At 43.2% G+C, this 27,537-nt stretch overlaps 2 protein-coding genes across 3 annotated transcripts in view; both read right to left on the bottom strand.

Moving 5' to 3' along the window:
• Positions 1-601, bottom strand: LOC306704022 (SPEG neighbor protein-like; the record flags this gene model as incomplete). Its single annotated transcript, XM_079170233.1, is given in 4 exon segments — positions 1-105; positions 109-311; positions 484-532; positions 536-601. Coding segments are annotated over 4 exon segments (423 nt in total).
• Positions 602-1,529: 928 nt separating this feature from the next.
• Positions 1,530-27,537, bottom strand: part of spegb (striated muscle enriched protein kinase b) — a 37,963-nt gene continuing 11,955 nt past the window's right edge. Inside the window, exons 4-41 of one of the 2 annotated variants that reach the window (XM_079170721.1) lie at positions 25,856-27,411; positions 25,537-25,680; positions 25,242-25,424; positions 24,047-24,213; positions 23,662-23,750; positions 21,454-21,629; positions 20,926-21,186; positions 20,663-20,821; positions 20,083-20,272; positions 19,763-19,992; positions 19,258-19,377; positions 19,020-19,124; positions 18,618-18,824; positions 18,393-18,516; positions 18,007-18,179; positions 17,817-17,929; positions 17,489-17,657; positions 17,237-17,333; positions 16,888-17,088; positions 16,576-16,633; positions 16,367-16,444; positions 15,996-16,168; positions 15,891-15,917; positions 15,592-15,744; positions 14,708-14,750; positions 14,499-14,567; positions 11,683-14,407; positions 11,396-11,545; positions 10,539-10,655; positions 9,994-10,161; positions 9,658-9,780; positions 8,448-8,612; positions 7,410-8,223; positions 6,455-6,694; positions 6,152-6,375; positions 4,911-4,986; positions 4,486-4,635; positions 1,530-4,390 (exon numbers count right to left, since the gene is read on the bottom strand). In XM_079170721.1, the coding sequence (XP_079026847.1) occupies positions 4,138-4,390; positions 4,486-4,635; positions 4,911-4,986; positions 6,152-6,375; positions 6,455-6,694; positions 7,410-8,223; positions 8,448-8,612; positions 9,658-9,780; positions 9,994-10,161; positions 10,539-10,655; positions 11,396-11,545; positions 11,683-14,407; positions 14,499-14,567; positions 14,708-14,750; positions 15,592-15,744; positions 15,891-15,917; positions 15,996-16,168; positions 16,367-16,444; positions 16,576-16,633; positions 16,888-17,088; positions 17,237-17,333; positions 17,489-17,657; positions 17,817-17,929; positions 18,007-18,179; positions 18,393-18,516; positions 18,618-18,824; positions 19,020-19,124; positions 19,258-19,377; positions 19,763-19,992; positions 20,083-20,272; positions 20,663-20,821; positions 20,926-21,186; positions 21,454-21,629; positions 23,662-23,750; positions 24,047-24,213; positions 25,242-25,424; positions 25,537-25,680; positions 25,856-27,411 (10,270 nt within the window). In that variant the 3' untranslated portion in view covers positions 1,530-4,137. The remainder of the gene's footprint in view (positions 4,391-4,485; positions 4,636-4,910; positions 4,987-6,151; positions 6,376-6,454; positions 6,695-7,409; positions 8,224-8,447; positions 8,613-9,657; positions 9,781-9,993; positions 10,162-10,538; positions 10,656-11,395; positions 11,546-11,682; positions 14,408-14,498; positions 14,568-14,707; positions 14,751-15,591; positions 15,745-15,890; positions 15,918-15,995; positions 16,169-16,366; positions 16,445-16,575; positions 16,634-16,887; positions 17,089-17,236; positions 17,334-17,488; positions 17,658-17,816; positions 17,930-18,006; positions 18,180-18,392; positions 18,517-18,617; positions 18,825-19,019; positions 19,125-19,257; positions 19,378-19,762; positions 19,993-20,082; positions 20,273-20,662; positions 20,822-20,925; positions 21,187-21,453; positions 21,630-23,661; positions 23,751-24,046; positions 24,214-25,241; positions 25,425-25,536; positions 25,681-25,855; positions 27,412-27,537) is intronic. The other variant, XM_079170722.1, reaches the window with a different exon arrangement.

Genomic DNA, 27,537 nt, shown 5'->3' with positions numbered 1-27,537 from the left:
CTACGCGTACACACCTTCCACTAGAATACAGGCCGATCCAGACGTCTGTCCGAATGGATTTTTGATGGAGACCGTGTATTTTCCCAGATCAGCCTGCACCCCGTCTCAAACCACGAGCGCCACAAAATCCGGGTCTTCAAAAACGTAGCGGTACTTGGGGCCGTCCTTCAGCTGTTTGCCGTCCTTGCACCAGACAATGAAAGGGTCTGGGAAAGCGCTGACTCTGCGCTCCAGCTTCGCGGCGCTGCCCTCGACAATAACCACATCTTTGAGCTCCTGCAGGATCTTGGGAGGGCCTTTCTCCCGGAGAAATCACTTTGCGCGCTTTTTTCCCGCCAAAACGGGGTCAGTATGCTTCAAAGAAGCATGTGCAAAGTTTCATACGAACAAGAACAGACAGGTGAGGAGGGGGAATGACCGACGATCCTTTTGCTTGACGCATACTGACTGCTTTAAACAATAATTGTTTAAAGCAGTAATAACGTGGGATTGTTTCAGTACCTGTGTACGAGGCTTGGATTCGGATGGCGGCCTACTGGACCTGAGGATCGTTGATGTTCAGAGTGCACCCAGGTGGGGGTACAGCCTTCGCCTTGGACATCTGCAGGGATCCGAGCAGGTTAGCACGAGAAGGAACTTGTTGAGGTCATTAGAAAATACATATTCGATATCCAAATGGCCTTTTTCAGCAGACATGACTAATGACATTAACGATGGCTCCGTTCTATTCAAGTGTCCCATTCACCATAGCAGGACCCTGAAACTGAGGCCGCTTAATGGCATTCATCCCTCGTTAATTGTATTATTTACACCTGTGCTCTTTCTACTGCGACATGTTAAAATGTCTTCAGTGAAAAGGGCCTTTATACTCTGGAGAAGAGGAGCTCTTTACAAAATGAAATAATGTGCATTACCTTGCCGAGCATTTCTTATTTTTTTTTTACAACCTTGTGTCAAGTTTTCTTACCTCGTAGGACCTCTCGAAGCGGCACTCTACTTCAGATCCACACTCGAGTCAGCAAACCTAAAAACACTTCACGCTTTATATGTCGAGGTCCTCGAGGATCAAGCAGAACGACTCGTCGGCCCCGACGTTCCTTTTCCTTCTTTGGTTATTAGGAAACACTCAGCACGACAAGGCCGATTGAGGATGTGCAAAAAATTTCGCAGAGGTCCTTTGCCGTCCTAATAAAGCATTCATGTCGAACGCTCCTGAGAATTTGGGAGTGGTTAATAGTTTTGTTTGTGGTTGAAATGCGAGTCGTCCCCTGGTGAGAATTAAATGTTGGTCGTCGGGGTCATGTGGAGGGAGGGGCCTCAACAAAAAGAGCATCGTAAAATCGGTGGTTCTTTATTAAGAGTGGAAACACTTTTCATGTCATCTCTTTTGTGGAAATCAAGAGTCAAATTCATCATTTCTAAAATATTGCAAATCCAACAGTAAATTCATAGCTCTGCTGACACTTTTCACACCTGGATTTCATCCCGCTGCACGAATAAATCGATGACACTGTGTCCATATATACGTGTCATATTTCCTTTATTGTTCATAGCCTTAACAGCTGTCATGCCATTTTCCATGCCAGGTTCAGAAAGTTCACAAAATAAAAAGCGGCAGCTATAACAAACACAGTCACTCAATAAATAAACAAATTGCGTAACACACACAAAAGCAGTCACATTCATATAATCCCAAAATAAAAGAACTTGTCATTCATTTAAACTTCTTTTTTTTCTCTGTGGGTCTACTATCCATCACGAGGCACTGCAACACATTTCACAAAAATACGGCATAGGATTTTTAATACAAAACGAGGAGCGGTCAACATCTTTTTCTTTTTTTTTTTTCAAATCCCTGTTGGCTGCTTACAAACAGTTGTAGTTTCAGTTTATATGATTGAAGAACATAATATATTGCACAGACGTTTAGAGTTGAACGCAACATTTGCGTTCTCATGCTGATCTCGCATGTTTTCATTCGAGGTTTAAAAACAACTCCCTCTGATTAACTTCTACTCTGCATAGGAAAAGGACCGAGGCAACAAAAAAAGACAAAAGGGCAGTATTTATCTAGCAATAGCATTAGAATATATAGAACTAGTAAAACAGTTTCATAGAGTTACCAACACCCTCGCTCAGTCAATACACAGATTAAAACAACTGGTGTTGCTGAATGTGTGACGCAGCTCGACGTGATAAAAGTCCTCGATACTTCCTTTAAAATGAATCCAATCTGTCACAGAGGTTACACTTTGTGTGCGAGGCATGCAAATCCGTACTTGGTATCGACACACGTGACAAACAAACTGATCAAAACAAACTGTGCAAATGTTTCCCATGCTGGTCTTAAAACTGAATTTGCCCTCAAAAAAGCAAAGCGGTATGAAAGGAACAACACAATGTTTAATTCATACCTCTCTCTCTCTCTCTCTCTCTCTCTCTCTCTCTCTCTCTCTCGCCCCATTTCCAGTCCCTGTTTCTAAAGCGGTCAAATAAAAGCAAAAATGCCCCCAAAAATATTTCTAAAACAATTATAATTTATCAATTTTTTTGCAAATCAACCAGACGTGTATCGTCACATTTACAATCTCTTGATGAAGAACCAAGACTTGTTTTCTTTTTGTGAAGACATACCTCATTATATCTCATATATAGAGCACGGAATATGAGGAAATGTTGAAATATTATTTTAATAAAGCGCTGTATGGATTGTCTTAGGTTTATAACATTTCTGATTTCATGTGTTGTACGCTCTGCAGGCACTACTATATTGCGTGTGTATTGAATTTATGTTGTGATCACTGTGTTCTTTGTAAGCTTGTATGGGCTGGAAACCAAAAAGGTGCATGATGCTTCATTAAGAGAATAATTTAATTATAACTAATTCAAATCTTAACTTTATTTATAAAAATGTCCGGTCATTTAAAGACTGTAATTTATATATAAAAACTATTTCTAACGTGATTCAGTGTTCTAAGAACACGCGGACTCACTGGACTCGGCAAACGTCCTTTTAATCAACTCAGAGATGAGCCAGTGGACCCTTCACACTGGGCTGAGTGGAGGCTGATCTGGAAGCCAATGTGCTGGCTGTTAGCTTACTGGTGGTGAAGGAGCTAGTGCCTGCCAACCACCAATCACAGTGACCGTCCTGCGTGGAGCCACTGGTGCTGTGCACATCGTCATGTGGAGCAGAAATGGTGATCTAATAACAAATTCCAAAACAACATTTTGAGAATGAGCGGATCATTACTCGTCATTACTACATTAGGTAACGTTGGGGAGGAAATTTGTGCTGATTGTAAGAGTCCTTTTCTATTAGCCCTTGTAGAGAATCCTCTGATGTCTCCCCCGAACTCTATATTTAAAAAAAACTCAGAACAGAAGAAGTAACTGGAACTGCTACAATCTTGACAATCATTGAAATGCTACAAAAACTCCGGTACTGTAGCACAAATAAGTTGGATTAAGGGAGTGGATCATCGTAGAATGAACAGCTGGTCAGGACACATTTGAATATGAAACTACAGACGGATAAAGCAGAGGTGTTGCTGTGGAAAAGGCATCAATTGTTTCTGCCCTCCTTGTTTTAAAATTGTGCAGTACTCATCATTTTGGAATCTCGTGAATAACTATGTTTTTTAACATCAAAACTCTACTACAGCAGTTTTAGGCCTTCCATGGTGGGTTACTACAGCGTATTAATAATGCATTCCCTCGAATCATTGGAGAGTTGACAGTAAGAAAGGAAGTAGTTTATCCAAAAATGTATTCAAAGTTACAAACCTTGAGGTACTAACTTGAAGAGGACATCCTGCCTTGTGTGAACAAGGTCCGCCATGTAAAAAAACTACTCAGGCTCTTGTGACTTTGTAAGAGTTCCCTTAAGTGTGAAATCGTACTTTTAGATTCACTTTAAGAACCACAAAAGAAAAAGAAGTGATGTCTCCGTAGACCACAGCCACTGCTGGTTCCTTGAGTGTGTTTTTTTTAATGTTTTTTTCGCCCGACTACGTTCAACAACTCAAACCTGAAGGTACCACCCCACCTCACGGCCCAAAGTCTTGTCTCACTCCGAGGATGTTCCTCCACGCCCGTTAAGTCCGGACAACTGGTGTTTGGAAGCCTGTTTTTTCACTAGGTGACAGGTGTGCGGGCTGAAGCTGGCACAGTTGGCGTGGCGGGGCTGGTGGGGGTTTGTGGCGAGCTCTGGTAGGACCGCAGGAGGACTTTGTGCTTGGTGGCCACCTCCTGTCGCCTGTGCTGCTGGTCGGCCAAGAATTCCTTGAGACGGGTAGTTGTAAAGGTGAGCGTCTGCCTGCGAAGGCGCATCAGGTAGGCGTCTTGAAGCCAGGAGTTATTGAAGCAGTCCTTAATGGAGGGGCGGGCCCTGTGGAAGACCAGATCATGAGGATGCAAATATGCAAAGATTTATAGAGAGATTTAAAGAAAAGGAACTACAAAAAGGACTGGTGTTCAGCTTACCACGGGTAGCTACAGAGGATCTTTTTAAGAAACAGAGAGGCACTTTGGGACACATTCTGGTAGAGCTTAGAGAGGTCAAACTTTGCCGCCTGGATCCTGGCTTCTGTCTCCAGAGGATCATTTTCAACGAAAGGCGACTTGCCGCTCAACCTGGAAAATCAGGGAGAAGTTTTGAAACTCGCAAAACGACGTGGATCCCTCAAAACACGTCGCAGTAAACACAATAAAATCTAAGATCGTTCACTAGGTTGGTTGTGAATTACATGAATATTACAAGAGTGGCAAGATGTCCACACTATGTAACATTACAGTAAAAGGAAAAAGATCTGAAATGCTAATTTTCCATCATAAGCCAAATTAAGAGCACTTGTATATTTCTATTTAAAGAAGGCTTTCTTGGTGGAAGCTGTGAAAGCGGTACTCACATGATGAAAGTCAGTACGCCCACGCTCCAGATGTCAGCTGGAGGACCCACAACATCCCCTTTCAACATCTCTGGAGCTGCAAGAAGAAGGGAAAAATGTACGGCTTTGATTACATTACACTGAACCTTAATTACATCCGCCAATAGTCTCTGTACCACATAAACTATATGTAATTACAAAATGGTGTGTGTAGTCTTTTTTAATGTGTGAATGGATAGGTGTGTGTTCCCATAGCTAGTGCACGCCCACTGACAACACAGATACAGATCTACTGTAATCGCTATTGACGTGTACTGTTTATGTATCAATAATTTGTACTCGACCATCTATAAAAAAAAAAGAATAAGAGGCTTCATTCATACTCTTTTTGACATACTGTAAATCTGTTTTGTATCATTGAGTGTTTTTCGTTTAATTTACTCCCAAATAAATGATTACATAATGCACACTTGAAGGTGTCCCCTGAACTGTAGTGCTATTTATCAATCTAGCTCGTTCTGGTGTGAGTTGCCTACTTTTGGACAGTATAATGAGACTATATGGCAAAAAAAATGTCATCTGGAAAACTGAACAGCGACGTCTACTTCCAGAAATCATGACTCAAGATAGTCCACAGACCTTGTTATGAGCAGTTTCAGATAGGAACTATTTTTCTTTCAACCATAGTTCAGTTAGTAAAATGAAGTGAAGGCCGACATCTCTACGGCCGACAGACCAAAACAATCTAGATGTATAAATAGCGCCACAGGTAAGAGGAAAAAAAACATGTATTTTTGATTTTGGGGGGGCTCTGTCCCTTTAACATCATCAGTTACTCAGTACATAGAACACATTTCTATTCAGTGATGTCTCTTAATGTTTAAATATGGTGTGTGATCATTTCATTGTGTGGGCAAATCAACTGAGTCATAATCTTTGTGTCCATAATGTTTGTACTTTGTCCTCATGTCCCTCCTGCAACATAGATAACGCTCTAAATGAGACTCCCTGAGTAAATGAAGTTTAAGTAACTGAATGACAAACTAACTGAATTATCAGGACAGGATTTGTATTGACCTGAGCCATCCAACACATGCAATCATTGATTTGTGGCCACTTGAGGGCAGCGTAACAACCTGTAAACACACTGACAAGTCACCTTATGAAAGGTTGGCCAACGCGTTTGCAAACAGTTGCTTGTATATTGAGTAGAGCAGCTTCACTTTGACATTCCCAGTAGTGTGTGTGACACAGGCCCTTACACATATACTCCAGTGTTCCGATGGGAGGGCTGAACTGCTTGAGGAAGAGGGGGTTGTAAGTCTGAGCGCTGCCGAAGTCAATGATCTTGATGACGTTCATGGAGGTGATGATGACGTTCTCTGGCTTGATGTCCAGGTGGAGGATGCGTCGGGTGTGGAGGTAGTCCAGACCCTGGAGGATCTGCACAATGTAGGTCACCACATCATCCTCTGAGTAACGGAACCTGGATCACGCCAGAAAACAGCTTGTTAGAGGGCGCCAGGAGGGGATTCTTTTATTTAAGTACAGCCGTTTGGCCTAACCTGTCTATGAGGCTGAAGAGAAGCTCCTTCCCGCTGCAGTACTCGGAGATGAGCACCAGGTAGCGCGGGGTGACGTAAGCTTCATGCAGGGCCATAATCCTCTCGTGATGAAGGGACTTGAGGATGTCGTATTCCTGCAGCACCGTCTGCTTGCTGTCTGCCTCATATGGAACGATCTTAGCCATGAAGAGGTTGCCCGTGGCGTTTTCCCGGCACTCACGGATCACACCGAACCGACCCCTGTGTGACAAAGAAAGACTTAATGGTGACTTTTCCGAATGCTGTGTGTCCCACGGGCAAAAAGAGCACAGAGAGATTTATGTACAGCTCAGCTAAATCTGACGCAGTGGTAAAAAACTATATAAAATATTTAAGGGCAAAAAATGAAAAAATAACAATCAACATGTGTTTAACAGAACATTCTATCAAAGAGTTCACTTCTCCAAAAGTTTACAATTGTTTTTATTTATTTTATATCGGGAAAGATGTACTCAGATCTTCTACTTAAATTCTAATAATATGCTGTGAAAATACTCTACTACTAAGTAAAAGTCTTGCATTTAAAACTTTACTTAAAGGTTCAGCGTGTTTGGCGGCATCTAGTGGTGAGATTATAGATTGCAACCGACTGAAACTTCTCCCGTGTGCCTCAGCATGTAGGAGAACTGGGGTGGCCGCCGCAAAAACGGAAATATTTGGTTTGCTAATTGTAACTCCTCTGTATACTGTTGGGTAGTCTAATCTACAGCAATGCTTCATATTCTATGTGATCATCAAATGTTCGTAGCGTCTCTGTCCCGTGAGAACCACGTATCTCTAACAAGTCAACTTTTCACAAGCTCAGAAAAAACTGCCCTGCTTTCGGCATTGAGACGATGCATTTTCCAGCTGATCCAAGAGGCCTGTAAGATAGTTGATTTAGCTTAATACCTGGGAGAATTTTCTCTGCCGTTACCTTGCTTTCTCATCCATGAAGGTGTACGGCTTCTGTGGAACTCCCTGGCGCAGAGATCCCTCTCCGGGTGTCCTGCGGCCCGAAGGTGTGGCCCGTCCTGACGGCGTGACCCGTCCGGTCGGGGTGACCCGTCCGGAGGGGGTGCTCCGGCCGTCCCCTACCTGCAGCAGTGGCGTCAAGCTCTGCACCACCACCACGGGCGGCGAGAGAGCCACGGGTACTGAGACGGTCACAGGAGTGACTGTAATGGTGGTGGTTGTCGGGGTGGAACTAGATTGAGAAGGTGGAGTAGCCCGCACGGTCGCAGCCGGCACGTACATCGGAACAGACGAAATAGGTTTACCGATGACAGGCGCGGGTGCTGGTGCGGGAGATGGTGATTTGTTGGTTATTTGAGGGAATGCACGTACAGGACTTCGAGGTTTGGGTAGGACAGCGGGGGGAGGTGCCAATTTGGTTTGGGGTTTGCCAACGCTGATGCTAATGGTGGTCTTGGCTTTGGGCGCCGTGACTTGGACAGCCGCGGCCGTCTGAACGGGAGCTTGTCCCGAGGGAGCTGTGCTAACGGGCAGAGTAACAGCGGGGCGGCTAGCACCGACCTGCATAGTGGGTTTGACGGGTACTGCAGGAGCAGGGCTAGCCACAGGTGGAGCCGGAGCTGAAGTCGAGGGCGGGACAGGCGTTACCGTAGCGGATTTACTCAGAGCTGGTTTAATGGGAGGCACTTTCATGGACGACATCATCACCACAGGGACAGGAGGAGTAGTTGCAGGGACAGTCTTCACCACGACAGGAGCAGTGGATTTAGCTGGTTCTAATGAGAGACAAGGAGAGGGAGGACACGCCTCAAAGACTTGATCTGATATATAACAAAGACGTCACTCTCAGCACATTGTCCAATGTGATAGAAACATTTGCAACGTGCATCTGTACATTTATTAGAATATAAATACATTGAAAGCAACTATTTGTATATTTGATATCCTCTTCTAAAATCAGCCTAAAGGTCTCTCGGAGTTTCTTTGAGGTTATACATACCTGAAGCACTCAGGCTCACTACCTCTGACAGGTTGCTGTAGGGGCCCTGGCCAGCTTTATTGACACATGCCACCCTGAACCTGAAGGAGCCCCCTGCTGGCAGGTCAACCACATTGTAATAACAGTCTGCCACGCCTGTAGCCACGATCAACCAGTTGGTCTCACCTGGGGAGTCAAAATATCATTGATCCATGTTATTTAAGAGCCGGTTTATAGTAGTATTACATAACACTTCTCATTATTCTATATCAAATGCAAACACCTTGTTTTGCTCTCTATAACCAAGTCTCATTTATCACGGTGTTGATGTATTGATATTGTACAAAAAAACTGCTGTTCTGTTGAATGGTGGTCCTGATGCTGTATTTATGTTTCAGGTTGTTCAATCTCATCTGCCGGAAACGAGAAGTTCACTACTTCACCTTCAACACTGTGTGCCATAGCCCACATGTTGCCATAGAAACCTTAAGATGGTTTGCATTAATGATGTGGTCTCGCTGATTTGATTTTCATAAGAATGATATTGTGTATGAACTTGTTTGATGAGAGTAGGTGTGTTGCATGATCATAGCTGATTTGGTAAAAAAAATGATTCTTAATAAATCTTCCTATTGCAACCCACAGCATATATGGTTTGTACTTATTTATAATTGAAAGACTGACTTAGTGAACGAATGTGAATTTGCGTCACATTCAAGAGAAGATGCTCTTAATGCCTAGTAGCACATACACATACCGATAACAACGTAGGGGCTAGTTTAACAATCTTTTTTGAAGTGGAGCCTGGCTTCTAGAAGCGTTTCCGACCTGAACACTTATAAACTCACGTTGGCGCTTCACTTCTTTCGCTCTCTACAGGCTCTTTCCCTGCTTTCCTCCAGACACACACACACACACACACACACACACACACACAAACACACACACACACACACACACACACGCATCCATGCTCATATGCCACACACACACTCGCGGGAGAAGCAAAACGCCAAAGTGCGACGAATAATATCTGTACTGGATGTTACCGATATAGTAATTTACTACATCCCACCTACAACAAGCCGCAGTAGATTGAGTATATTCGATATGTCGCCCAACCCAACCACCCATGGGGTTCGATCCAAAAAGTATTTGTGAACATTTGACAATGTCATCTGTCTAAAAAAAAAGTAAATAAAACATTTAATCATTGTTAGTGAACACTGACCCTCTGCTCTCCTCTCCAGAGAGTATGTGCAGGGGGCCATGGTATCTGAGGGCCTCCATACTACCAGGGCTGTGTTGTTGTACTTCTGAGGTATTTCAGGGGTCCCAGGACGATTAGGCAGACCTGTACAAACAAATGTATTAGTATTATATACATATCACTTTCCCTCCAGTTTCTTCCCTGGCTCTCTGTTGTCTATCCAGTAGACTAACAGTACTCATTACGGTAGTCATTTATGTACAGTACAATATACGGACACTGTATATTGTTTAAAGGACGACTAACACGGTGCTCCTCACAGATAGACGTAAAAGTGGTGTATGTCTCAGTTCTTACGAGCAAGAGATATTGTGCAAGAGCTGGACACTGCGGCCAGGGGGCTTTTAGCAACACATTCATAGACCCCTGCATCCTTTTTGGTGGTTTGCATGATCATCAGTAGCTGCCGGCCATCAGGGCAGGCGATCATGTTCATCCTGGCATCAATCTCCAGGGGCTTCTTATCTGAGGAAACACATGAAATGGTCTCTTATTGTGAGATATAACGATGAAGATTTAAGTTTATATTATGTATCATGAATTAAAATGATGGTGAGCGTTAACGTGAAGGTCGTTAAGGTTTCTAGAGTAATAAAGAAATCCATTTGTTTATCTTATCTCCTGTACTATTTGTCTGCATTGTATGCAACTTTTGTTGTCGGGGTAATTCGTGTTAGCATGTAGCGAGATGCAATGTAGGCGATCATTATGCCTCTGCACTCGTGCACCTAAGAATAATTGTGTAAATTGTTGTAACTAGCAAGAGAAGTGATTCTGACCGTCCATCTGTGAGACCATCACCTACTAGGTAACACTGCCGTATTGAAATTAGAGATCCTTACCTTTCATCCAGGTGATGTGTGGGTGGGGGCTGCCTGCTGGCAGACAGCTGAGTGTGACTGGATCCCCCTCCAGCAGGACGTGATCTCTCAGCTTGATGTGGAATACTGGAGCGAAATCTGGGAGAAAAGGACATTAGACACACCATTATTAGAACCACGTAACAACTTCTGGCCCAGGATCAGCTAGGAACCTTGTTTTTTTGTTTATTATCCCTCTTAACTTTTGCTATTATTATGAAGAGGTATATGTATAAGACAAACAAAGGCATCACATGCACATTTATGAACCAATCAAATGCTATGTGTTCACTGGTGTTGACCAACAATCTATGCGTTATGGTTTGGTATATCATGTGATATGCTATATGTAAGAAAGGTAACCCAAACCAATAGTTTGACATTTTGATAAATCCCTCTCATATCGATATGTAAATGATTAAGCTACAGCCAGATGCCAGTGGAGAGACTGGATAAGGGAAAACAGCTAGCCTGGCTCAGTTTGTAAGGTAACAAGATCCACCTGGGTGGACAGGTTTTTGATTGAAGTGCAAAAAAAGAAGGAAAACAAGGGTTAAAAACTACACCTTGTGGTTTTAGGGAGGAATCACTTCCTGATGTATCCTCTGGTTGCCTGGCCACCTCACAGTGATGACAAAAACATCAGTTTCCACTCTTTCTGCTAAGCTAAGCTAACTGGCTGTTGGTTCTAGCCTTATATTTAATGACGGATACAAGAGTGGTCTTCTTATATAACTCTCGATAAAGTATATCTCCAAACTCTTGCTTTACGCTCCAATTACCTTACCTTTGACACCATGCAATCCCAATCTCTTTATGTGCACTCTTATGTAATTTACCTGAAGCCAATCTGGAGTACTGGCGTGAACGTAGGGAACTATTTTCTCTGGAGATTGCCGTTGGTATGTCAGGCTGTGATACCGTCTTGTCTCGCCTCCCTCTGGTTAGGCCCCATCGGTCCCAGCGGGATCTGCGCTCACCCTCCACAACTTTACAAGAATAAAACAATTGACACCATGAATAAACCATCATGCATTTGAGTGTTCTTTAGAAGTGTAATTGATAATGCTCTGCAACCATGACTATACAGTATATCTTTTTAAATAAAGGTCTATGCCATACATACCCTTTGATGTATCTGACTTTAGGCTGGACATGGAGTCTATAGACTCTGATGAGGCACCATTACTGGCCTGAGATGCCAGCTGGTTCTGAGGAACACTTGCAACTTTCGGAGCACGGCTCTCTGATGTCGCACGACGAAGCATGGAAAGAATGGGTGTCCTCTTGGTTTCCTTGTCCTCCGATGCTTTCCTTTCCTCTGAGTAGCTGCGGATTCTTGTGGAGATCCCAGCCACCGTTGATTCAATCTTCCGGCGCATTGCTAAGACGGGTGATTCATTAGGTTTCTTAAGCTCCTTTTCATCTTGTTCCACCAATGAATTACCTCCACCATCCATTTCCACTTCTTTCTTGTCCTGTGACCCTCTACGGCCGAGAGTCCATGAAAGTCTACGTCTTGAACCAACGGTATCTTCTTCTTTGGTCGTTTCGTCCTTGCGCTCAGTTGACGAAGCTCTCTTCAGGCGCATAGAGAGCCTTCTCATAAAGCCTTGGTCCTTTTCAGCTTCACGAAGATCCTGGACTGACTTCGACTTCTCCTCAAGTCTCCTTGGTGCCACTTCCAATGGCGCACCAATTGGCCCAGGTCTGTACATGTCTTCACCTGACTCTGTTAAGTCTAATGAAGCCGCTTGGGATTTGTCCTCATTCTTTGACCGTGACAGAAATTTAAGACTTCTTGAGAGGGAAGACTCGCGTTTTTTGAAGCGGGCCTCAAAGACCTCTTCAGAGGTAATGTCCTCAAAGTCAACTCCTGCCGAGAGCTCTTGTTGGGACGACGGATGTGTGGTAGTCCATGGTGGACTGGGTTCCTTTGTCATCATTTCTGGCGACGCTACCCTCGAATACACTGCAGGGTGCTCATTGGTTGACGTGGTTGCTGGCTTTGGTGGACCAAGTAAAGCAGAGGACATGCTGGCAAGTGGAGATGTGGGCGCAAATGTTTCAGTTGATACTGAGGGCGTCGAGTTGGCTGGAGCAACAACAGGTGTAGAGGTACCTAAAGGTTGGTCATTGAGAGGCTGAACTGCAGGGACCATGATGGTCTGCATAATACTTGCATATGCTGAAGTCCTTCCATCTGGAAGAACAACTTTAGCAGGAAGCGAGGGTGTTACATAAGTTGACACAACATTTTCTGATGGGCGGGAATATTCTTGTGTTGGTCTCACCATGACTGAGTTTGTGGTTATGATCATATCAGAAGATTTAGCAGGCAGAGCTACTTCTTTTTCTGCACTTTTTTCAGAAACGTCAACATGTCCTTCAGCATTTGATTCAGCATCACTGACTATTATTTCCTCTTCTTCTTTCATAATCTGTTCTTTTTCTTCTTTCTCATTTCCTCCGTCTTCCTCCATTTTCTCTTCTAGTTCAGAGCTTTGGGCCTCAAGAGGAGGTGTAGGAATTCTCTGGCCCGTATACTCTGATTCAATCATTGGTTCTTCTGATATGCTCATGTCCTTCTCTGAGAAACCACTAGTGCTCGATCTCTCATCAAAATTACTATCTGTAGTCAGCCCTTCCATCTTTTCATTCATAGTCTCATCAGGCTTTATCTCTTTCTCCATCAATGATTCCTCGCTTTCTGCTTTGGTTGGACTTTCTTGCACAACAGACTCTGGTGTCGGTGGTCTTGGCGAAGGTTCCCTGGGAGTCACTGGACGGGAGTCCAGCTTGAGTTGCTCAGTAAGAGATGACATAGATATGGCCTCCTTGAGCCTTCTCTCTTCTACCTGTGCCAAGGGAATCTCCAAGGGAGCTCCCGACCGGCGGTGTAAAGCTATAGGTTCTGAATCCCCTTGACTGAAAGAAGCAGTTTTGCGCAAAACTTTGGGTTTGGGAACTTCCTCCATTGCAGAATCGCTGGATGCAGCTCTTATTAGTGGGGGTGGGCCCAAACGAGCAGTACGAGAGAAGCGTTTTTCATCTCCCACTCCCAATGTTTCCAACAGAGGTCCCCTCAGTCCACTCATCTTGTTGTCCACAGAGCCACCACGAAGCAGTCGCTGTCGCATCAGCTCCAGTTTGAGAGCGTAGTCTTCTTGACTCATCTTGGCAGTTCCTGGGCTGGTGCTCCTTCTTGGTAGTTCCATAGAGACAGCTTTCTTGAGAACTCTCTTCCCACCCTCTTGATTAGCTTCTCCAGCTCCTTCCTCGGGTGTAATCCGGAGCAGCAATGCACTGTCGGCGGAGCCTCCACGTCTTAGCTCTCCTCTCCGTCGTCCACCCTCTGGTTTGTCTGACTCCATGCTTGAACCCCTTCGCAGGGGTTTTCTAGTCAGCTGCGGCTTTTGCGGCAATTCCGCTGGTGGTTCTTCATCTGAGGAACCCCTGTCATTGTCCTGTGATGACCTTTTCCGCAGGCGGCCTTTAGCGGTTAATTCGACGCCTTCTTTATCCATTTCTTTAGGGTCACACTCCATCGCCTCCTGGGCTTGAACAGGAGACGCAGACCATTTACTTGTTCCATCCTGTTTTCCTGTTTCCTGCTCATTTGTCTGGATGTCATTAAGTGAAATCCTTGATCCAGAAAATTCCATGTTAAGCGGCATTGGAATGAATGGCAGTTCATCAATGTCTTCATCCGAATCTGAAGATGATGACGGCAAAGGTGAACCTTCTTTAAGGTGCCCGGGAACGGCAATGGAGATATGACTGGAGGAATCGTTAAGCAACTCAGGTATGGACCTCATGACCATTTTCGATTTATAGCTGATTAGTGAACGCTGTAAAAGTGGAAATATGATTCAATAAAAAAAATTATTGCAATCTGGGTTTAATGCAAAATAGAAGCAGAAAAGGAAATAAAACCCTCACCTGCCATTTTCTGCGCGATACAAACTTCCTCAAGGACTCTGTGCTTATGGCCTTCCCCTTGCTAAGTGTCTGTGCAATGAAGAGACATTAAATGTAATAAAAGGAATGAGGAATGAGACCTTGCTCAGTATCATCAAATAAAAATGACTGCAGAAAGAGGTTGTGGATGATTAACACTGCAGTGTGAAGTACCACAGGCCTGGTCTTACCTTGAACCAGGGGTGACGGAGACATCCTTGAGTATCAGGTCTCCTAGAGAAACAAATATGTCATATTTATGTTTACATTTGTTATTTGTTCTATTATCCAGCTTAATAAACTTAATAAATGTGCTGTCTTAACAACGTTGAATGAGAAGCACCAGAGGAAGACCACATGAGAGTTACACACAGGGCCTAGAGAATAATGGAATATCCAACCAAATGTTTGTCTGATAAGCATCTAAAACTGAAACAAAATCGTTGACATGAGCGATTTCGTCTTTTTATTTACTTGATCAGGAACAATTTCTTATGCCAGTGAGGAAAATGTTGTGGTGAAAGCTGTGACATCTTCTAGAGGTGTTTCATTCACAAAAATTAACAAACTATATTTAAACTTATATTAAAATATATATAAAAGGCCACAAAGGAAATAACTGTCAAATAGAATTCTTTAAAAAAGTCAATGAAAACATATGAATATAACATGAAAATCTAGAAATACTGAATAAAACTTGAGAATAGTGAATGTAGCTCTCATTGTTGTTGACTTTTGGTTTGTATTTGTGTGTTTTTTCAAATTATGTTAAGACTGACGTGCGTTAAATAAGGACACCTTTATCCATTCAACTAAGATTGTGGCAATCTGATTTTGCACCAGTTTACTCATTCTAATGCACTGTGTTTAAGACCTATACTGTACTGGTTGCATTCCGGATGATGTCAGACATCAGCATTGACTGAAAATATGTCCTATAATATCTCCTGTTTATTCAATATACATTATCTCCGGAATAGCTTGTTGCAACTATAAGTTAAATGTCCAGATGTATTTCACACAATCATTTCACATAAAACAGATCTTGATGAAGAGATCCAGCAGTGTTACTCACAGCCTGTCTGCTACCAGCAGCTTTATGATGAACCCTTTAGCCTCTCGGCAAAGGTCAGCGAACATGCTCTCCTCGAAGGCCACATTATAGTTCCTGATGTTCAGTACGGAGCTGCGGTCATTCTCTCCAGCAAATGGAGAAATTCCTGTCAGACTGATAAAAGAAACAACCGAGTACATTTTAATTACAAGCCTATCGGTAGTCCTGAACCAGCAAACACATAGAAAACTGACATTGGTATTCAGGACCCTAGAATACATTTAATTATGATGAAAATAAAGAATAAATATTTTACCCACCCCAGATATGCAATGACTCCAATTGACCTAGGAGAATAAAGAAGATAATTAGAAAAAGGTGGTGTATTAAGACAAAATAAACTGTAAATTCAAGAGAAACTCTACCAGATGTCCGTCGCTTTTGACACAGGGGTCTGATTGACAATTTCTGGTGCGACAAATTCTGGTGTGCCATATTTGCAGTATTGAGCCTCATCGGGTGTGATCTGCACAGCGTTGCCGAAGTCACAGATTCGTATCTGATCACCGTGGGAGTCCGCCATGAGGATGTTATCAGGCTGAGAAAAGAAATAAAATAGAATTAAAAAAAGTTGTATCATGATCTGCCATCAGAATACATCTTGTATGATCATTTGTTAAATGTAAAAACAAAAACCGTTCCAGTGCAGTTTTGAAAAAATGTATTTCAAATATATTTTTATTATCCAAAGGAAGACGATGAAAGAGTGGGAGAGTGAAGATCCATGAGTATCTACCTTAATGTCGAGGTGTATAATGTGTTGATGATGGAGGTAGTCCACGCCCTCAAGCAGTTGTCTTATATATGAACGTACCTGGTGGTTCCAAAACACAAACATACCAGTATTAAAGTACATACAGTACATTTCATCACTACAGTGAAATTGATGTTGAAATGTGTGATTAGTGTTAATTTTGCTGTGTAGGCATAAAACCCTCGACTCACATCAGACTCCATAACTATAGATTTCCTCGTAAATCTGTCAAGCAGCTCCTCGTGGCATCTTTAAAGATTAATTAAGGCTATTCTTTCTGGGACTTTAGATGCATTATACAATTAGCACTAATTGTTATACAGTTACGGTATGCATGCCATGTATATGCGTTTATTTAACTTTTAACAAGAAAAACTATTTTTAGAAGAAGCAGTTCAGAACAACATAATACGATATATGCAAACATTTTTATTCATATATAATTTCACCTGCGTTCCCAGGCTGTTTGTGTACTCTGTGTTTTAACTGTGTAATAAGGATACATTTCGGTGATGATGACGATGGCATTCTTTTTCTCAAAGGCATCCTGATAGAAAAGGATTCTCTCGTGGTCCAGCTTGGAGAGCAGGTTCATCTCTCTGCGGGCCGACGCCTTCTTCTTGGCCCGTGTGGAGACGAACTTAGCAGCATACTCCATTTTGCCGGCCTTCTGGGTCACACGTTTCACATAGGAAAATGCACCTCTGGAGGAGAAGAATCCGGAGGAAAACTTAGTTCATCACTATTTAACTCTACTTAATGAAATAAAAACTGGTTCCAATGCAGACTATGGTCCTTTTGCATCAATTATATTGCGATGGGATTTTAGATGTGGGTTTAAAAATGCCTTACCTTCCAATTTCCTTGTGAATGTCATAGTTGTCAGTCAGTCTGCGCATCTTCCTCAGAATAGTCTCCTCATCATCCATTGGATCTTCCTTGTGTTTGGCTGCAGTCATGAGCAAGTTTTAATTGGACAAAGGGAACTCAAATAATCTAAAGACAGAACGTTCACGTTAGTTCCTCCACTTAGCTTGTTAGCCTTGCAGCCAAGAGACTGTTACAACTTTTTTTTTTAATGGCGTCGATAGATTGACCTCTCACCTTCATGAATGGTGAGCTCAGCTTTACAGGACACAGATCCTGCCAAGTTCCTGGCAGTGCAGGTGTAAACGCCGGAGTCTTCTGGACGAGCGTTTACGACCACCAGGGAACATTCATTATCATCATACACGAATGTGTAATGACTGCTCTCCGACAGCAGGATGTCGTTCTGAAAGCAAATACTGTACGTTTCGGCATTGGTTCTTCTGAGCTTTATAAAGCAAAGTTATCTGATTTTGTACATTTCTATTTAAAATATGTACCCTAGTTCATTTTTTCTTGGTGATCACTGATTAAATTACTTTTGATTGCTAAAATGGATAAAAACCTTGAACCAGAGGATGTCGGGAATGGGTTTGCCCTCCACAACCACAGCAAAGCGAGGGGTCTCCCCTGCACACACGTCCAAGTCCTCCATGATAGTTTCAAACGTTGGCGGAGCTGCGGACAGAGTTGCGAAGGTAAAATACAAAGCTTTTAGATGGATGAATGGACAATGAGATCAATCTGCTACCTACCTGCCATCTCCACGTTGAAGGTGCAGCTGTCGCTGCCGTGCTTGTTGGATGCCACAAACACCATCTCTCCGATGTCAGCACTCTTCACTTTGAGCAGCTTCAGCGTTTGCTGGTCATCGTCTGGCATAGTCATCTCGTACAGGCCTGGCTTGCTGGAGAGGACCGCTCCCCTCCTGTGGAGAAGGGTTCATATGTTGAATTGTGTTCATGTTATAGGAGGGAGGACAGCGGGATAGCACTGGCAGTGGAGCCTGTTACATTATTTGTTCAATGAGATTGAAATAAAATGTCAAATCAAGACAATGCCTATTATATATACTGTATATGCCTCAGACGATATCACAGGAAAATGCATTCATGTAAGAATAGAAGATGTTAATAGATACCTCTTCCATAGGACTGCAGCGTTGACATGATTGAGGGTGACAGTGATGGTGACTGACTGGTTTTCCATCACATGTACAATATCTGGCTTATCAATAATCACCGGAGCCTCTAGAAGATAGGGACCTAAAAGCAAATATACACACAGATAATATTTAATAAATGGTTCAACCATCCACACTGATGATGGATGGATGGATGGATGTTCTGGAAAAACCTGAATGCACCTCGGTCCATGAGCTGCACCGGGTCGGTGTTAGGTGAGGGCTTGCTGAAGGCTTTGGAGGTGATGGTCAGGACCCTGAAAGCATAGCGCACGCCTTTGGAGAGGGTGGTGATGGTGTAGGTGGTCTCTTTCAGGCCAGAAGCTATGATGGTCCACTGGATGGAGCCCAGGGCTTGTTGTTGGATGGCATACATCAGGGAGCTGGGATCTGAAAAGAAAAAGGGTTTTCATGCAATTTGGAACTACTTCTTTGCCGATCACAAAATCACAACAATTGTGTTTGCTGTGCTTCCGGGAAGCTTACAATGAAACTCTTTTTTGAATAATTTTGTCTATATTTCTTTATATAGTGTACTTATTTGATCCGGTGAACAAAACAAATCTGAATATCATTCTTTCGTACCAATGGAAGGGTCCAGCCTCCTTGGTTTCTTCCAGGTTAAGGTGATGGTTTTACCAGTGATGGATTCTATCACTGGACACCCATCTGGAGGGTCCGGGAGGATATCTGGAAATGACCACAATGGAATTAGAGGTCCATAAATGTTTCTGATCTGCCTTTTTGCCAGAGCAAATCTGTTTAAACGGGGGGTTCGTGTTTGAATCCCGATGTGTTTTTTTTAGAATAGAATGAAAATCACCTGTTACATAGAGATGAGCATAGCAGGTGGCCTTGCCAACTTTGTTAGAGATGACACTCTTGTAGACGCCACCGTGGGCGTGGCACACGGAGCGGACGACCAGGCTGTGGACGTCACGAACTACAGGAGGAAGCAGAGATGAAAGGTTAGGAAGTAGTACTGGCCCGTTAGCGTCTCTATGCGACTTAGCCGACTGTAACAGTGTCAAAATAAACGCTGTCCCTGCCTTCAAAATGAGACTGTTGACCTGAAAAAGTCATTTCTTAAAATTGCTTAAAATGTCTGAAAATTAAACTCTTGCCGTTATGCAAGTATTGACTGTCCATTCTCAGAAGCAAGGTAGAAATAGCGTGATATTGTCACAGTGTCTGAATTTGACTGTTAGAGATTTAACTAATTAGCTACTCAGAACAGCAGTGTTAATCTAATCACATACTGTCATAATGGGGTTTCATTCAGTCGGCCTGAGCCTTGGCTGAATGTTATTCCACTTTGAAACTCTTACACTGCGTCATCTTTCTGTCCTCGGTGCTCTCAATCCTTTTGCCGTTGTGGAACCAGACGATGGTGGGGTAGGGCAAACCGGCCACTTTACATTTGAGCACAGCCTCCTTGCCCTCGATCACATCCAGGTCATAAAGGGGTTTGATGAAGTCAGGCATAGTGAAACGCTCCACCTCGTTCTCCGGAACCTCTGGCTCCTCTGGGATCGATGGCATCTTCTCCAGTTTAGCCCTAAATGGAAGGAAAGATCAAAAATAACATTTTAGAAACCATATTCTAGAATAGTCCATGAAACACACGACAGGACTGACACGCTCTTACATCTGCGAGGAGATGGCTGGCCGTGGTTCTTGTATGTAAAGCTCGGCGGAGCTCTCTGCCTCGCCGTGACTGTTGCGGGCCATGACAGTGTAAAATCCCTCATCCTCATTGGTCACGTGAGAAATGAAAAGAGAGTGGCGGCCGCCCTCCCGAAGAACACGAATGTCCTCACTTTCTATAAGCGGATGATCTAAAGGGAAAAAAATATTTTGTATTTGTATATTTCTTTAGTCTTAAAGTGCATTATAAATAACAAGAGGGGAGAAATATATAGAAAAAAAGTAAGAATAGAGTATTTCATAAAGGATCGGATCGTCCAACTTCTTAGAGTTTGCAGGCATGTAGCATAAAAATTAGATCACTGCTGCTCGCAGAATGATGGAAAAAATAAAAAGGCCAATTATTGCCTGCTGACAATAGTCTGTTTTGCTGCCCCCAGTATTCTAGGACCTGTAGTATTTAAACCATATTTGCTGCTACCACCAGTAAAACAGGGTGTCGCCAAGTCAACCAGGAAATCTTAAGGATTGCCACTTAAAATTTAAAATATTCTGTGATGCATACTTAAGTACAATCCTACCAAAGTGGCTCCAGATGACCTTAGGACATGGCGTCCCACTGACTTTGCAGTCAAATCGAGCGTTGCGACCCTCAATTACTTCTAGAACGTCCAGCTTGCGAGTGAAGAGAGGCTCAATTGATGGGATGACTTTGAGTTTGCCGCATGAAGTCACCTCCTCTGAAGAATAAGAATTTTTATTCAGAATAGCAGAAGAGACCGACAGCTAAATTCCTTTTCATTTAAAATCAGACATATTGCGATATTTATTCTTGGAGACATACCTTTAGCTGTGCTGAGCTTGCACACGTACGTCCCACTGTCGTCCTCGTGTACGGAGTTGAGCAGCAGCCGGCACTTTCTTCCATCGAAGTGCATTTTACAGTTGAGCAACGCCGGCTGGATCAGTTTCCCGTCTGCAAGCCAGTCCACATCGGTGTCCTTCGGTCCGATGACATGACACTCAAACAGAACGGTCTCTCCAGCCTTGGCTGTGATGTCCCTGACCGGGCGGATGACAGCCAGGCCTGGCTCAACTGGTGGCGCTGGGTGTAAATAAAGGACATTTTCTGAAGAGTGCTGTTCAGTGGTACTTGATGGTTGGACTAGTTACTGGTCAGAATGTTTTTATTCACTTTAGGTTATGGTATCAATGTATATATCCTAATTAACAAGTAAACTAGTATCAGTAATTTAGTCACAACTAAGCAAACAGTTAACTTGACAAAACCTGATCAAAAACTGCTCCATTATCAAAAACAGAGAGTGAAATGTGGACCAACAAACGCCTGTGCATTTCGAAAGAAGCGTACCTTTTACCTCCAACTTTGCTTCACACTGCTTTGTCCCATACTCATTAATGATCTTACAGGTGTAAACCCCAGAGTCCGACCGCAGTGCTGACTTGACGGTCATTTCAAAAGTGCCGTCTTCTGTCTCCCGCACATCGTGACGTGGGCCAGCTTTAACCGTAACTCTGTCCCTCAGCCTGCAAAAGAGGAGAGTTAAGGGAACAATTCTTGCCGTGTGTTAAAACAAGTGATGAATCATGCATGAGCTTTTTTTAAACTTAATTAATGCGATGAGGGATGACCAAGCGCACACTTTTTCCAACCACAAGCTCTCTTCTGGCTGGTATGAAGGGGGTGGAGGGTGGGATACATCATCCATGACTGCCAGTATTATGTTTAGCACATTCTTTTCATGCTATTGTCTTTCGGGAGTCATGACTAACTCCAATGACAGGACCTGCCTGTGTGATTCAGCCTATTCTTGTCGCTCATATTAAAAGGGATGGTTGAAGTGGGGTTAGTATGAGGTACTTATCCATAGTCAGTGTATTCCCTAAAGCGCCTCTCGTTTGGGGAAACAGACAGGAGTACGAACATGGAAGCTTAAACAATGTGCTGCTGTGGACGGGGGCAGCAAAACATATTTTAGACACCTAAAAGAAAGGCCCACCTGAAGAAAATGAGTTTTCAGTTTACGTGTATGCTATATTATAGAATATTTTCCTTTCCGTCAGACAGCCCATTCCAATGGCTGATATCCGAAGTCACAAGACTCCATTGACACAAACAGTAATTTCATCTACATGCCAAAGAAGGTAGTCAAAGGTCATGTGCACTGCTGTTGATTGTAGCTTAGCCTGCCGTATACTAAACTATCGCCTGAGACATTTAAATCCTGTTTGTTTTTGTGGCTCTTCATGGCTTGTTACCTAGCTAACGTTAGCTCTCCACTAGTGACTGCCTGCTTGCGTTTCTGGCTAGCTCGACCGCTGCGCTCTGGTCCCGTCTAACCCCCCCCCTCTCTGTATGCAGTGCTAAGGCTTGGCCGAGTCTCGATACCTGTGTCTCTCCCCTCGTGCACCAATCAGTCTACGCTTTCTGGCTCTCTCTGCTCATACACACAGATAACACGTAGCATCGGTTTACGATGGACATCTCGATTTCTGACGGATTCCAATAGAAATTTTAGTCAGATTCAGAGTTTTGTATCGATGTAGCCGTATCTCTGATTTTTGTATCGATTTTCGGAGTGGTATCGGTTAATCTTTACACCCCTACTAACAAGGCTGAAAATTTGAATAATCGATCTGTAACGTTTTGTTCAAATTCTAAATGTTCAACTTATAGACGCAACAGGCCAGGACTTGCACTCCAGTGCACGGCTCGTCTGACGTTCGTCTACATGCCTTGTTACTGATAAAGCAACTGGTGGGCAACAGTGCATGCCCGACTGCCTTATCAGTAAAATACAGTCAAATGTTGTTCTCGTTCTTTTTTGCAGAACGGAGAAAACTAATGAGCCGTGCCGACTGGATGACACCAGACCATCTGAGAAGTGTGAGAAAGTATTTTTAATTCAACACCAAAGATGGCGCAGCAGTGAGTATTTACAGCAGCAGGATGGTGCATGTGGGATTAACTCAAAGTCAACAACAGTGCCCATGCTTGAGAAAATGGATGAACATGTCAGAGAGAAGTTCCACAACAATAACATATCAGTCTTTGGTCTTTTTCATTGGATTTGCTGGCAGTCAAAAAAATATGGAATATTCCAAGCTGGTGTCATAGCTAACAACTGCAATGAAGAAACCACTGGCTCATAAAACATATAAGGGAGTATTCTACAAACAGGAAGTTCAATCCGATGTGGCTCTTTTTTTGCACCGCCTGAGCATTGCATGTGAATTCCAGATTGTTGTCTCAGAGCTCATTAGTTCAGCCAGACATTTGTGTTTCTGGGCCCTGAGCAGCTCAATGGTAAATGGGGGGAAGGATGTTATTCTCCTCCTTTCCCTATTAAGACTCTTTCTGTCAGCCTGGAGATTGGTGAGCAGTAAACATTAATCTTCCACTTCCTTTAACTGATGCAATAAAGCAGCATGCTCCAGAACAAACTATGCAGTCAAACAGGCATGCCCACGGTTTGTGATACAGATAAAGTTTTTTTTCCATTTCCCATGCAAGTGATGAGTCTAAGTGGTTTGATGAAGTGGGGAGGGGGGGACCTACCAATAGAGCATGGGTTTGGGTTGACCACTTATTCGGACAGATATGGTGACTTCCTGTCCTTCAATGACAGCTTGATCACTCATTGTTACCTGTTTGAAATGTAATGTAAGTTAGAAGCTGAGAGATGCATGTTTTTTACCTGCATGTTTTATTTGACAGATGTGTTGATGGGATGACCACGCAGTGGACAACGCGTTCATACAGGAGAATTCATATTGATAGATTCTGTACGCCCTGTACATTAAACATTTTGATGCAATATAGTGCAACAAACCAGTCAAAAATGCAGTTGAGTATGTGTCAATGCTGAAAATATAAAAGTGATTCTCTAAAGAAGGGAAAGTCAATTAGGTATCAGCTTAGACCGAGCTCTGGACAGTCTCACCAGGAATGCAGGGGGTTTCCTGAATCGTGTGTCAATAGTTCGCCTGAGCTCAGGCCCTCCGAAATCCATGCTTTCCTCCAGGGGACTGAGATACTCCTCATCAGATGTAATAGGGCTGCTGATGTCCCTGGGCACACCCAGGTTCCCTTTTGGCTCCTGCACAGACTCTGTAAAAGCAACGAGGTCACATTGTGTGTCGGGGTTTAGTTTCAGACAATCCCGCTCGCAAACAAATGAGCTCAAAAAGAACACAGGAGAGCTGGAGGAGTTAAAATGTAATTAGAGTCTGAGATGTCAAATGTGAAATCCAAACAATAGTGGATTCACAGTGAGTGGAGGCAGTGAGCCTCAGTGGGCAATTTATAGGTTCAGTTTCGACTCTGAGTTACTATGGTAACTATAAGTGAGGTTGTTCAGCTGGAATATATGGCACAGGCATTTTGCTCAGTGAGATAATGAAAAGGGAGCAGGAGAGAAATCAGCTGAAACACAATGCCCTGTTTGGGAAGAGATAACCAAGATATTGGTGGAGAATATGAGATTTTAAAATTCTGAATTATTGTTTTACACATTGACCTATTTCTGAATTTGTAAAGTATTTTAAAATAATGTCCTCTTACATATTTGACTGTACGACACTGATAAATAAATGTCCTGCTTGATCTGTTAAAATGTAGGCGAATGTTTGCATCATATGCTGTAGATCAAGCAGGACTTTGTATGAACGACTACATTTGTTGTATGTAAAAAAAGAATACATGTAAGGTCAATTTATTTTTTTAGTATTTTACAATGCTTTCAGGCGAATTGCTTTTATTTGTTGCTTGAGAAGATATTTGTTTCAAACCTCTCGTTCCGTTTCTATTAAGATATTTTTAACATTTACTGCTACTGTGCTTCCTACTTCACTGGTGCAGTGGATGAGAGCTCTTTCTCATTCTGGTTAAACAGGTTAGCCTAGCGCCATGGAAACCTCATCCACCAACCTGAGGCTTTAGTTTGTGAAAGAGATACAAACCTAATTTTGAATTGTTAACATTGCAGATTTAATTATACTACATTTACATCCACTCAGATTTAACTTCATGTTAAATGGGCAGACGAATGGTATATTTCAATGGTGATAACTAATAAAACAGAACTATACTGTAAATACAATGTAAATTTCATATGATATCCCCAAAGTCAAACGTACCTGCTTTGACTATAAGGGTGGCACTGCTGGACGCCCTGCCCACCTGATTAACAGCAGTTACGCAGTATTTTCCACCATCACTTATTCTAGCTGATTTGATGAGCAGAGTATGTCGTTCCCCCTCCACTTTGACTGCGTAGTTTGCATTGCCGGTGATTTCTGTGTTTTCTCTCATCCAGGTAACTACAACAGAGAACACAGAAAAGACAAATAATGTTATTTTTGTATTGATTGCCTCAATATACAATTCAAAATTACCTGTGAATGTTTTTGTTGTTAAAACCCAACGTGTTACCTTCAGGAATTGGGGTGCCGGCAATGATGCATTTCAGTAGCACATCGGCACCAGCAGATGCTACGGTGTCTTGCAGGGGAAACTCAAAGACAGGGGCCTCCATTGGGTCTTCTTCAGCAGAAACATAAGAATCATCTGACGAATCTGCACAGTTTGAAAAAAGACAAGCCTTAAGCCATTTTTTTCCCCAGTGATCAAATTAGAGGAAAATCCCCTCTAGTAGGGAATGAGTAATAGGTTGATTAAACATGAAAAGCAAGCAGACTGGAAATGTACACTACTACAGAAAGCTAAATGAAAGAAGCACAGCGAATCTAACCTAACTCTGGAGACAAGGGTCGAGGGCGACGGTTCTTTCCTTTGGTCTTCAGCTGTCGTCCCTCTTTGGCACTACCAGTTATCTGCTGAGGCTCACTTGTCTTCACATGAACATCCTCGTCCATCTTTTCATCTTCAACAATAATCGCGGGGATTCTTAACTTTGAGGCCGGTTTAAATTGATCCACTTCCATTCTCTCCTCTGTTGGGGTGACTGGTGACATCCTTGGGGGTTTTGAGGGTGGTTGAGGAGGAAGATCTTGCACAATGACCACCCTTTTTTGTACCAGTGGACTTTCGTTTCTGTTTTCAATTTTTCTTAATGCTACTTCTATTGGCGTCTTCCTCCCCGAAGTTTCATCCTTTTGTGACGTTTGCAAAAGAGATTCTTGGATGTGCGGGGATTCTTGCATTCGAGAGACCCTTTGCACAAGTGGACTTGGTGGCCTTCGATCAACCTTGCGTAACATCATCTCAGCAACATTCCTGCTTGGCGAATCTTCCCTTTGTTGATGGTATAATGCTGGTGATGATGATCTCTGAATGATTTCCGTTACTGGACTGACCCTACTTAATTCTCTCAATGATCGTTGTCCTGGTAAGTCGGATAACTGCATGGACTCTGGGGTGCCTGCAACTTCTCCAAATCTATTGACTGTTACAGTTGTTGAACCACTGCTTGCTGTCTTTTGGGGTTGGGACATATAATGTTCTTGCCGTGTTTGCTGTTGTTGCTGCATTGATTGCTGATTATGTTCCTTTTCCCTCTGTTCCTTTGCCCACTGAGCACGTTCCCTTTCTTGGAGCTTTTGAAGGACTTGTGGAGGAATAGGTTCAATTTTCCTTAAAGGCAGCCGCTGCTTGTTCTTTAGAGTGAGCTGTTCAGTTGAAAACGACTTCTTCATGTGAGGTTTACCAACAAGCTTCTTAATGCGCTGGAGCTCCTCGGTGAACTTGTTCTCAATGTCTTGAACTTTTTGGGAGTAGCGAGGTTTCTCCTCCAGCGAAGCGGCTCTCTGTCTAAACATTGATCTTCGTTCAGCGGCATCCTCTTTCAAAGCCTCCCTTAAGTCTTCCCTTGAACTTTCTCGAGAGATGCCAAGCCGGCTACCTCCATCATCTGAATCTACAGATCCGGCACGATTGAACCCTGCCCAGGACCCTCCCGAGATGGAACCTTCTGGAATATCAAGGCTTCTTCTCCGCTCTTCTAATCCACGGACCTTCTCAAAAACCTTTGAGCTTGCCCTGGTAAGCTTTGGGGATGGTCTGAGGGTAAATTCTTTCCGGGAGTACTCGCTCAGTGGAGTCTGTGGTCGGGAGTCTTGGGTGTTACCTTGGGTGACGGATTTGGGCTGCCTGACCTTTTCTTCAAACTCCCCAGGCACTGTGTCTTGGTAATCAGTTTGCGCAACAATTTTTTTCCGCAAGCTGAGAGGTGTCGTTGAACCGGAGCGACTTGGCATTGGAGAGGTGGAGGGACGTTTGACGAGCCTTGGGGATGGGGGTGGGAGGGCTTGTGGCGGAGATTCTCTTGAAAAGTTCTCTGACGGGCTCCTGAAATAAAGGATTTGAAGCAAAATCTGTTGGAATCGGTAGGTTGTTACTAATTCACAATCTTTTGAGTATTGTATTGAATTTGAATCCAATAATACAATCATTACACTGAGGTGTTTTTTTATT

The sequence above is a fragment of the Pholis gunnellus genome (assembly GCF_910591455.1).
Source record: "Pholis gunnellus genome assembly, chromosome: 12".
In the NCBI taxonomy this organism is placed as follows: domain Eukaryota; kingdom Metazoa; phylum Chordata; class Actinopteri; order Perciformes; family Pholidae; genus Pholis; species Pholis gunnellus.
This window is presented reverse-complemented; position numbering and strand designations above follow the sequence as displayed.